Source organism: Atractosteus spatula, chromosome 2 (genome assembly GCF_055471065.1).
Source record: "Atractosteus spatula isolate fAtrSpa1 chromosome 2, fAtrSpa1.hap1, whole genome shotgun sequence".
NCBI lineage: Eukaryota > Metazoa > Chordata > Actinopteri > Semionotiformes > Lepisosteidae > Atractosteus > Atractosteus spatula.
This window is the reverse complement of record NC_142707.1, coordinates 7,019,795-7,032,442: the sequence shown is the minus strand read 5'-3', so window position 1 is coordinate 7,032,442 and position 12,648 is coordinate 7,019,795. Positions and strand designations below refer to the sequence as shown.

At 35.8% G+C, this 12,648-nt stretch overlaps 1 protein-coding gene across 2 annotated transcripts in view; it reads right to left on the bottom strand.

Moving 5' to 3' along the window:
- tacc1 (transforming, acidic coiled-coil containing protein 1) overlaps positions 1–12,648 on the bottom strand; it is a 52,933-nt gene that overhangs the window by 6,192 nt on the left and 34,093 nt on the right. For both annotated transcript variants that reach the window (XM_088930079.1, XM_088930089.1), the window contains exons 4-7: positions 9,347–9,407; positions 7,162–7,357; positions 3,150–3,211; positions 141–275 (exon numbers count right to left, since the gene is read on the bottom strand). In XM_088930079.1, the coding sequence (XP_088786205.1) occupies positions 141–275; positions 3,150–3,211; positions 7,162–7,357; positions 9,347–9,407 (454 nt within the window). The remainder of the gene's footprint in view (positions 1–140; positions 276–3,149; positions 3,212–7,161; positions 7,358–9,346; positions 9,408–12,648) is intronic.

Below are 12,648 nucleotides of genomic sequence, written 5' to 3'. Positions count from 1 at the left end.
ATAAAGAGAGGAAACTGAAATTTGCTACTGATGAGCAACAGATTTCAAACTGGCTGAGCCAGGTGTTATTTTGACATCATCTGGGGCAAATTTGGGCATATACTGCTTCTGGGAAAGACACACGCTCTGTTCCTCTTTACCTCTTCTCGAATAAGGGTGAGGACAGCCATTTTATCAGCCTCACTGATAGAGATGGTGTCTAAAACTGGACTCCCTTTGCCTTGGCCTTCACTTCCTGTCAGCTTTGTGCTTTTGGTTTTTGATGGGACATCATACTGTGGAAACAGCAGAAACACAAAGTCAGTAAAACAAAATGCATTTTAATTATATTTACTTATGGATCAATATCTGCTGCTGCAGCATCACCTACAATAGTAATTCATTTTATGTCACACCCAAAAAACATGCAAATATGATGTTAGTATTTTGCTGAAGGTAGCATACACAATGAGTCAATGGCAATCCATGGATTTTAACTGAGAACCCTCTCATTCTTTCTGTTTATTTAGTATTATTCAGTCTATTTGAATGTTCCATCTCACTTTTATTTCTTGTACAGATAGGAAGAGGTGTGAATTCAAGGGTGGCATTGAGGTATGTTGGTGATGTCTAATTCTAAAAGCCCACATAAGAAAAACAAACAAGATTAAGAAACAGAAAGCCTTTCATAGTTGACTGGGGAAACGATGGATCTCTGCTCTAGGTTCCTGAGCCCTCTGTGAGCAATCAGTGTTTCGTTTTGGCACCACAACAGATACAGAGAACACTCTCTTTTTGATAACTGGACACATTTTTAAATAGTGTAAATGGTATGATATTATGATTATACTTTCTTACATTGTTTCATTCAGATGTTTTCATACTTTAACTGTGCATAATTATTTGTTATACAGTCTAAACCCTAAGAAAGTATTTCTTTGTATACAGAAAATAAATCATGAAGAAAATTTGAAACATCATTGAATATTCCTACCATGTTCAGTGCAGCTAAACCATCAGTCTATTAGATTCCTATTAATCAATAGTGTTTGTTCTCTAAGTGCCCTTCACTGGATTATGACACCGATATTAATCCACACTTTGATAATCTCCTTTATTAGAAAATCCTAATCCCTTTGTCACCAGCTGTCCTACTAAAAGAAAAGAGATTTTCTAAAGAGCTACATACATGTAGGAGCTAGAAAATCTGCAACACAAAAATGTTCAATTTTCCAAATTGTGTTTGCATTTGATAGGATTACCTTTACATCACCTAAATAAAAAGTGACAAGCATTTTGTCTATATTGTTAATTATTGGTAAATATGTCTACCGTGAATTTTTTTCCCTGTCCGCTCGCAGAACTGTCAATAATCATTAACTTTGTGAAGCACTAAATATATAGAAACTAAATCTATCCAGTGGTAAGTTTCATATTTGATCAGATGTGTTTTTGAAAAATAAGACTAGTACAATTTATTGATAAGCTATCATCAGGGACACATGAAAATTTTGGTTAATGTAATTCTAATTACTGTGTCATTGATCAAGACATATAGTTAGATACATAAATTACTTAAAAGTTTAAGAGGTGAAAAGGCCCTAAAATATTTTGAATACTATAAAAGCAAAGTAATAACAAGTTATTATCTCAATGGTGACATCCCTGTAAACTTAATGTTACCAGAGCTAGATAACTGTAACATTACTGAACTGTCGTATTTCTTGCAATGTTTTTCGAGATTGTAAGATTACAACTGATGTGCTCCTCGTACACTGGGAAAAACAGTAGAGTAAACATCCAATGGTAAGAATGTCATAAAATCCTTCTAGGCCTTAGTGGATTATACAAATGCTGTGCTGTTTACCAGTGAAAAATGCATGTAATAGATAAAAAAATCTTGACTATTTATCTTATGTGTGAGAAAAGTCAGAATAGAAAGTTCAGCAGAATGTGAAGTGCCTGTGACAGGATTTTTTTCTCTAAAAAATATGGTCCACCATGCTTGCACTGGCATGAATGCACCATTCATGATTTGCATGAATGGTGTATATTGACAGTCAACAGAGACACACCATAGCTTTCTTACAATGGATAACCTACTTATTCATTATTCAGAAGAACACATGCTCCTACTGTATACACTACGTTGTAGAATTCCTTTCCATTTGATTAAATAACTGATGGGCGTTTTTTTATAAGCTGGGAAGATGCACTGAAGTAGGTCACAATTACCCACACTATAAATTATCACAAACTCTATGCTATGACAAGGAGATAACCATTTTCATTATTTTAACGGTAGCTGGCATATTATGTTCCCTAACATGCAATGAGTATTTGAAAAGGTCACAAACGATAAGAGACTATTTGGTCTAATTTGTTTTTGTTGCTAGAGCAAATCCACGCCATTTCTTAAAAGAAAACAGGGCTTCAACAACCTGCCAGAGCAGCTGGTTCAATACTCCCATAAGCTTTTGTTTAACAAAGTGTCTCCTGTCCTGAGTTTTCAATTCACAATCTCTGTCACTTCCATGTGTGTCCTCTGGTTTGTGTTTCACTGAGGCCTCCTGAGGAATTTGAATTGAATTGGGTCCCCTCCTAGTCTTCTCTTTACTACATGTAATGGACTCTTCTGGAACTAACACTAATGTTCATACTCTGGATTTGGACTGGAGCTGCATGTTCATGTCTCATCAATTTACCTCCACCTAGTGGAAAGGCACTGTGGCTGCTGTTTTTTCAGTTAATAATAATAGTGCCTTCACCCCAATGCATTTCAAAGTGTTCCTTCTCTATGTCCTTATCTATAAAAGGAAAGCTTTTTCTCATCCACTGCTGTAGTTTAGCACCCACCTGGGTGTTGTTTAACAGCAGCCCCACTACATAGCTGATTGGGTAGAGAATTGAGAAGCTTCACAAACTGAATAAAGGGGAAAGGTTAGCTCGGCCAGATTGTTCTGGCCCAGAGGTGAATTCATCCAGGACACTGGAGCCATTACTCATATTCAAACAGTGCCATGGTACCTTTAATGACCAGTACCACAGATGATCAGCTCATCCAAAATTGTCATTTACAAGTATGATATTATAGGATTTCTTCCAATATCTAACTACAGTATAAAAAGATGACTAATAATGTTTTAATTATTTACGAGATATGTACTCACCAAAGAGCAGGAATCTTTGCATTCCAGATCATCTGGAGTGTCAGAAATTCCAATTTCAAGTCCTGTGGGGAAGTAAGTTGTCCAACTTATTATCATTAAAACCACTGCACATAATAATCATAAGAAGACCTGTAAACCTAAGACTGGATTACCTTTCATTCAATTTGACATATGTTAGATTCTGCTCTAATAAACTGCAATTGGTAGAGACCGATTTTCAGTTTTCCTTTAAATGAAAACACAACATTCCAATATTACTCCTGTCTGTGATTTTGAACCTGCAGTTAATTTAGATTTTCTTTGAAGCGAGTTTCCATTTCAGTGCAATATCCCAGTCCACAAACATTTCTCCTAACTATAAATACCTGCTAATTGATGAGCTGGTGGAAATGGTTTACAGATTTGATTCTAATTGAATTCCTTCAAAGAAATCAGCAGAGGGCAGCATTGTGCAAAGGTTTATAGATAACTTTAAGTGCTTTACTGCTGTGACCACTACTACTAGATTAAATTCAAATGAATATCAAGCATGCAATCTACTATCCATGTCTATCAGGTTTTAGACCAATATCACATTTAAAGTTAAAATGATTATCTTTTGCATGCCTATGTAATATGTCTGTGGTGCTTCCATTATTGGGTAATTGAATTGTCAGCCTTCTACGAACAAGAAAATGCCACTGATAAGCAGAAGAAGTCATGTACCAGATATCAAGACAAATAAAATTACAAAACTGGCAACACTTTAGGACTATCACCATGAAAACAAGAATGCAGTAACAGAACACGTATTAGCTGCCAATACCAGAGTATTGCTAGGAAATGGTTTTCCATTCTTACATTCTGCTGACTAAAACAGATTGATCATAATAATTGTACTTGTTTTTGTTGAAAAACAGCCCTAAAATCTGTCTGGGAGAGCAGGAGAAGAGGTATACTTGGAGACCCTGTCACTGATTTCCTTAGAGTGCCTTCAGTCAGGAATATGTAAAAAGTGTTTTTTAGAATATGATACAATGAACACTGGTACATCATTTCTGCTTGGTAAAAAATACTGTTAGAGCTCCAACTGCATGTTCCACATCTATCTCAGATAGATGCACTTCCTCAAACTGCACTCCCAAAAAATGCATGTCTGTGATTTTGTAACCTGTACATTATTCCCAACACTGTGTTTCTACACTGTCCACAACAGAAAATCAGATCACAACCATGGTTTATAAGAGACTTCATTGTGCCTGCTGCTACAGCTTACTGTAGTGTAATATATATCCTGCAGGTCACCCTGTATTGATTTTTATAGTATTGTTACTAACTGCTCTGATATTCTATTTCTGCAATATGGTGTGTAAACTAATTGTAACAATTTAATGAAATAAAAGAAACGTATCAATAAAAAATGGAGAAAAAAGAGAAGAATGGCCATATAGATGCTGTGTATAAAGCTGTAACATGTACAACCTGTTTGATACTTCTATTTAAAGGGGAACTGCAATCCCAATTTCTCAGACCAGTTATTAAGTCTTGGTTAAAAAAAATAATGTATTGACATTATAGAAAATAATACACATTTTGAATTAAACAAAACCATGAACTTTGTGAAAGTAATGCATTCGAGTTCCCACAAATTACGACGTGATGCAGACCTTCCTGCTCACTAGTCTCCGTAATGACTAATGTACGGAACCCGGGAGGGCCCATCAGTAGGGAAAAAAAGTTATATCGAGGGAATGATTTACAATTCGTGCGCACGAAATAACTAAATCGTTCCCTCGTTTTTTTTAGTTCGTGTGTACGAAATAATGTTTTCTAACTCGTTCCTTCGCAATTGGTCAACAATAAAGCCAATCACTTCTTCTATGTCTGCATATCACCATCGGTAGAGCCCATTAAACCTGAGAATCCTCTTCAGTTCCCACTTGCTGACGGTGATGCCCTGTAGTTCAAGAGTAGCTTCAATGCCCTCATATCTCATCCCCAAACCAAAATAAAACATCTCTCAATTCATCTCTATCCATTATCCTAATCTGCAACAGTGTCAGACAGTTAGGCTTTATTGTACTAACATAAAGACACAGTAACTTGTTAACTAGTGTTTGATAGCGTTGTTAGGAGCTGGGGATAATGCTGGCGTTCAAGAAGCTTTCCATGTGCACACGACTACCATGACACAAAGGCAACAAAGGAAAGAGAAAATTTTATTTCGTACGCACAAATTAAAGAAAACGAGGGAACGATTTAGTTATTATGTGCGCACGAATTGTAAATCATTCCCTCGATATAACTATTTAGTGCGCACGAATTGTAAATTGTTCCCTCGATATAACTTTTTTTTCCTACCGATGGCCCCTCCCGGGCTCCGTACTAATGTATTGTGATGTAGAACAAATATATATATAGGATGAAATGTGCAGCAGACATTTCACTGCACAAATTCTAATGTGATCTGCATGCAGAGTTAACAAGTAAATAGTATTTGTCGGCAAAACCAATTGAAAGCATGATTTCTATGGATTATTGGATTTCCATTGGATTAAAAGATATGTATTCACAAGCCTGATTGTTCACAATGTTGTAGGGCCACACAAATCTGTCACCGGATGTTTTTTGCTGCGTTCTGAATCGCAGAACATGGCGCTATGCACACCTGAAAATTTAAGTTATGTTGTAATGTAAATTAGTTACTGTATACATATTACTTTTATTGCAGTTTGAAATGCACTCAATGCTGACTCTTTCTGACCCTGAAATACAAAAATAGAGTTGCAGTTCCCCTTTAAATATAGGCCTGAGAACAAACCTAATCTAAAACTGTAGCTTTCAAGTGCTTTTCCCAATTTGCATATATTAATGCAGCACAGCTGAGATGCCTCAACAAGTTAACCCATTATTCCATTGCAAGTTAATCCATTATTCCATTACCTTTTTACAACTAAAAGCGAGAAAAGCAAGTGATTGCAGAAGAATGACTGTGCCGATTTCAGTAGTAAGATAAAATGAAATTTATTATATTGATTTCTCTTCCTACTCATTCCTCCCTCAGCAGTTCCCTTAGAGGGGGAGGGTGGGACTCTATGAATAATGCGGATGTAATGCCTGACATATACAACTAAAAATGCTACAGTTGAATTATTTGGGGAGAAAAACTGACATGAGAAATGTTTAAAGGTCTTATATTTACTATTTACATTATTTAACCAAAGAAGACAGTAAAATACTGAGCTGTATCATTTAACAGTTGGTAAACTGTGGTTCTCATCACTAGTCACGCAGAAAAAGTAGGCCTTGTTGCCATGGTGAAGTCTTCTCTCAATCCATGGAATTATAAGTGAGTTTGTGCTACTCATCTGCAGTCCTTGCCTGACGACTAGAGTGATCTTATTTTATCTTGCATAAAAAAGGAGAAGAATAGAAATCTAAAGGGTTGTTAATGCCTCTACAAATCTAGGATTATTTCTGTAAGGGAAACAAGCGACAATTTGCAATAGTAATGTCATAATAAGAAAGACAAATCAAATACATAGTTTTAAAATAAATGTTCCATTTGTCTTCATTAGAATCTTCTACATGGATACATGATAACACAAAAAAATATAAATTACAAGAGCCCAATTCATTTGTTTGGTTACTACTAGTTACTAATAGTCTATAGCTTTTCTTTTTCTCGTGTAAACAGGTGTTGTGAAAACATCAGCATGACATTTAAATAGGGCTCAGGAGTAGGGGAGTGTTTACATACAGGATAATATGGTTATCCGTCGGTAAAATGTTCTTTCCATTAGTACCAATATCTCATCAAGTGGAGAATTCTACACAGTGAAACCAAAGTAGGCCTGTCAGAGGAAGTCAAAGTCAGTGTCTGATTGTAGAGTGAAGAGAGGTGATCCTATTCACAATGTGCCTCTAGAGCAAGGTTCACACCTCAATTTCAAGTTGTCAAATAAAATTGTAAATCAAAATACAGGCAGGATGAACCCATGGTAACACAACTCTAAAAGAAGACAGGACGTACCCTCACTGGACAGTTTCTTTGTATTGACTGAGTTTGGCAAGTTGGAGCACTCGAAGAATTCCTCCTCATTTTCACCCTTCATCTCTGGCTTTCCAGGTTTCTGGCTGGAAACAGTGGATGCAAGCTTCTCTTCGTCTGTGGCATGCCCCTCACGATGAGCGATATCAGGGACTTCTGATACCACAGGCTCATTGTCCTGTCAATAGCATGGATACATGACACTTTATTCTTGCCTAAGCAACTCACTTTAAAATGAGCTGACAAAACAGAACTTGTCCCTATATAATCTCCTTTGTTCCAAGCTACAAAATGATTCATATTAAAGGACATTAATCTTGGATTAATTAACTTGGAGACTTGAGGTACCAAAGGGCATTGGCCACCTCAAATCAGGAAATCTATTCAACATCAGCAAGAAAACAGGGACCTGGGAAAACATGATAAAATACATTTAGGAACATTTGAGACAGAAAACAAGAGATACAGTATGTGTAGTAATTGGACTTATAAGGTTGAAGAGCAGGAGTCTGGAAACAACTGCCTAGCCACATGATTGAAGCTGACTCCAGGGGATGCGAATTCGATCTCATATTGTTGAAATTAGATCATAAGATCATCATTGGATCATCAACCTTCTAGCAACCAAATTAGGAGGAAAAGCATAATGGTTTTCTCTTGTTTGTAAACTTTCTTGTGTTCTGATGGCAAATGTACAGATTTTTCTCTTATCAACACAAGAAAATTGGGCTTATGCCTAATATTAATAACTTTGAAGAGAATGAAAACTTGAATGAACAAACCTAAGCTAACTACAATGCCGCAATAATAATAATAATAATAATAATAATAATAATAATAATAATAATTCACACCTATATAGCTCTTTTCAGGACACTCTTCACTTTTTCAGTTGCCACTGCCACTCTCAGAAAGCCTCTTTTAAAGTGTGTGGGAGTAGGGAACAAGCTACCAAGACATGAGATTCTTAGATCAATTCACTACTAACAAACAGAGAATAAATCTTAGCATTTTGTAACCTTCCTTATCTTCTATGTTCTAAAAGGGGGCTCTCCTGCACAGGCTTTCTCATAGGAGTAAGAATAAAGAGTAAGATTAAACCACTGTGTATGCCTGTTAAGTGTTTTTCATTACCTTTCATCTCTCTCTAGTGTGTCGAAAGCTGAGGGAGGCACTGTAGGCCTTGGTAACTTCATTCATCATAAGAACCTACTGAAAGTTCTAATTTTACCACAAGAAAAAAGACCTGCCAGTCCTGCCATTACAACATTACAATAATCAATTGCAATGAAAATCCTTCTCTATCTCTTTGCATTCTGGATATGATGAATTATAGAATGAGCTCAATTACATGACGCTACGGAACGAATAGCATATACACAGATGCACATACTATACATCGCACTGAGTTTCTGCCCAGGATTTTGTTGCCTGCTGGGCTTTTGTTAGAATGCCACCCAAATGCATTACACATACATAGGGTGTGAGTCATGCACTGTCAGGATGCCAAGCAGGGAGACAAAGAGAATGACAAATTAGTCACCGCAAAAAGAGAAATCCCCTTCCTAAAAGAACTCCCGCAGGTACATCATGTTGTAAAAAAGGACAAAATAAATAACAGCTTTATCGTGGGCGTGAGAACTTTTCACTGGTGTGCTGAGGAGCACCTGAAAAGTGCACAGTACCAAATGGATGCATGTGAACATGTAAAAATTAAACACTAATTAGGGTTAATATTGAAAATGTAGCAGTGTGTGTATCATGTGAAATTTGGTATCATATTAAATAAATAAAATCTCTCGGATTTAGTTTTTGTATTTTTTTCCATACTGTATATTTTTGACACCTGATTAAAGGAATATTAATGTATGTGCATCAGGTTTTTTTAATGGAAACTGCTGACTCTGCGTATTATTTTAAATTAATTCAAAATACATTGACTCTGTACTGTTATTCATTATTATGTAACACTGCGTTTGGGAAAAAGAAAGCCCAAGCACTCTTTTCCCAGAATAAATTTCATGTCTCACTCCAAGTACTGTATGATTTCAGAGATACAAGAGAGCTTCTGACATGATTTATTGATTAAAAACACTTTATTGGATATCTGACAAGAAAGCTATTCTTTAATTCTAAAGTAATGTTGATTTTTGGTACTCAGTCTTACCTGACCACAGATATCCAAAACCAAGGACTGGTTTTCATATTTCTTCACTTTGCAAGCACCCCTAGGAAAAAGAGATAAAGTGAATTTATGAACGCAGAAACTGAAAAAAGCATGGAATTAAAATCTAGGGCTATAGTTTCCCTGACTCTTCCTGGAAAGATCATATAAACACAAATGAAGCACATCTGTTGCATTTAAGATATTACAAAAGATTTAAAGAATTGGAATGTTAGTTTTCCAGTACAAGGCAATGTCATGCCTTACAAAAACCAACTGAAGGCAACCGACCCTAACCTGTAGTGCTAATGTCCCGTCATTCCTGGGCCTTCCCTGATTTACTTCCATCGACAAAAGAGAGGGATTCAAAGCAAAGAAACACTATTTTTCACAAAGACATCATCTAGCACATGCAGATGCAAGTAACGGCACTCCTTTATTCTAAGACAACTCACTAATCTATGGAGTATATTCTATTTAAATGTCACATCAATAATGTCTCTTCTAAGTATATTAAACAAATTGTAATTAAGATACACTACTGAACCTGGCCAGCTACTAATTCAATACCAATATGTATTCTCTATGTAACTGTAAATTCCCAAAGGATAGAAAAGAACATTTTGGGATTAAATTTTTAAAAACCACAAAACAAGTGTTTTGTTTGCCTTGAGGACCTCTTGTTTTGCTGAAGGCCTAAAAATGACAGCATGCTGTTGTCAAACACAGAAAAGACTTTTAAATTGACACCTGCATCATCCTGTTTGAACCAGTTCATCTGTAAACAAACCACTCCCCTTATGTAAGGCATGCGTTCAGCCATAGATCAATGTCATGGGCAGGACACCAAAGACAGCATTGTTCTTCCATGAAGATGAGGCATGATTTGTTAGGAACTCAACATGACTGAAAGGTACTTTTTAAAAAAAAAAGCTTTTGACTCACTGCACTTAAAAAGCCATCACAAGAAATACAGTACTAACACTGCATGATAATATCAACAATGGATTTGAAAAAAGTTACCCCCAAATCTGGACACCACATACCTCAGCTCATACCTTAGCTCACCATTTTTAATGCTTTCAATTGATCTGCAAAGATCACTTCAGTTTGCCTTTGTAAGTGAGAAACAGAAGGCTTAAAAGGTCTAAATTATATGATACCACTAAAGTAAGTGAAACATTTTGGATCATTCAGGGCTTCTCCCATTTACATATTAACCAACTGGTTTAGTCAAACAGGTTCTCTAACAGTGTCATATTATCAGTGTAACCCAGGTTCTCTGCATTATCTTTAGTTATGTGTAGTTTTTGATCAAGGCCAAAGGATGCCTCATGGGTTATGAGACACATTGCTTTTTTAGCGTGGAGAGGAAAGCAGCAGGTAGCAAGAAAAAATTTGACTATTTAATGACGCTTTGAAATAGTCATTAAATAGTTAATTGTTCTTATACAGTATAGTGTGATTGCCTTGTGTTCATGCAGAGGTTTCCACAGCTATAAAAGATGGAGTTTGCAGGAGGGTTTGTTATGGAAAGATGTGTTCTATAATCAAACAGCTTGATAAACTTTAGAATATCATTAAAAGCACTAAAGTAGCTATACTAGCAATAAAATACAGTATCTAACATGTCTTTTTAATGTAATGTGTTTCTGGAATATTTATTTTTTTATTATTAGAAATATATAACTCATGCCAACATAAAATATGAAAGCATAATTATTAATGTACCCTTTTAATAGAATAGTTTACACATCTGATTAAAGTGTGATCACAGTGGGAAGCTCACAAAGTTTGTGATTTGTTGTTTTTATTGTCTCTGATGAATTGTGTATGACTGTTAAATACTCTAACCAAGTAACAGCTAGTTGCTATTATCAGATAACCAGATCACTGGAGTTCCTTATATTTTCAGAGATACCCTGTAAAAATATCTTAGGACAGTATTAGGAAGTATTAAGGTATAATTTTGTTTTAAATCTTATAAAGAATAGGGGCATGCAAAGATGCTTTTACTGCAGTCTGAGGAGGGAGGGATAAATGTCCACATTGTAATGTGTAAAACTATCAAGGAAGCAAATAGGAAGGAGCCTAAAGCTCCTCTTTGATAAATCAGCTGGCTGTTTTCCATGAAAACTCCTTGCTTAATAATACACATGAAAATATCAATTTAAAATAATAGGGATGATGTATAAATGCAAATTTTTGAATTTGAAACTACTATTTTATATTAAAATATGTCGCAGAAACGTACATATTTTTTCAAAATTTTAAAATCATGACAAAAGCTTTAGTATTGATACATGGAGAGGAGACCAAGGAGTGCTTTACTGAGCAGGAGGGGGTCGAGAATTGGAAGTCAGTGAGCTGACACAGCACGCAACCCAGGCCACAGTGACAGCATGACCAGGGACTCAATGTCCATGCAATGGGATGCACAGATAGGTGTGTGAGAAAGACCAGAGGCAAAGCACAAGCAGCGCCCAAGCAAATAGATGGGAGAAGTACTTACAACAGAAAACAGAGAAACCTCACTTGCTCAGAAGTCCTGATGTATACACATGACAGGAAAGAAGAGAGACGACCACAACACAGGGAAGACAGACAGATGGACAGTTAGAAGATGAGGAGAGAGATAAAGATACCATGTGAGAGTATAAGCCTGTTGCTCACACAGAGGGTAGACAAGCCCAGAATGAAGAGGCTGGTTAATAGAAGGGAGCAAAGGATTGTGGGAGGAAAATCTCTTCAGAACACTGGAAGAAATGGGAGCCATGTAAAATTTTGATATAGATGTAAACAAAAGTAGCTGCAGAAGTTAGGGCTGTAAACTCTTTTCAGTTCAAGGTTTCCAACAGTATGCATGTTGTGACTAGAAGACATTTGTACAGGGTAGATGCTCTGAAGTGCCACAACCCACGCAGAAACTGTATCATGATTTTCATATCATGCATCACATACAACATGTACAGTATATTATGCTTTGCAAAGAAATAGACACATTCACCTCCAGAAAATGCATAATATAAAACATTATAAATATAATTATATTAATTTATATTTTTATTTTTAAGGAGGCAATATATTTACAAAACAGTTACTTTTGAATGGAAAAAATACTAGAAAATAATTTTAAATTAAAAGTTACCAAAAACAACAAAAGGGCTAATATGCTTGTTTTCTGTAAAGCTCTATGATTTCATAACACTATTAATAAAATAATAGTCTATCCATTAGTAATTATATAATGATATAAATGTTCCTGTTCAGATTCACTAGGCTGAACTGCATCAATATAATATGAG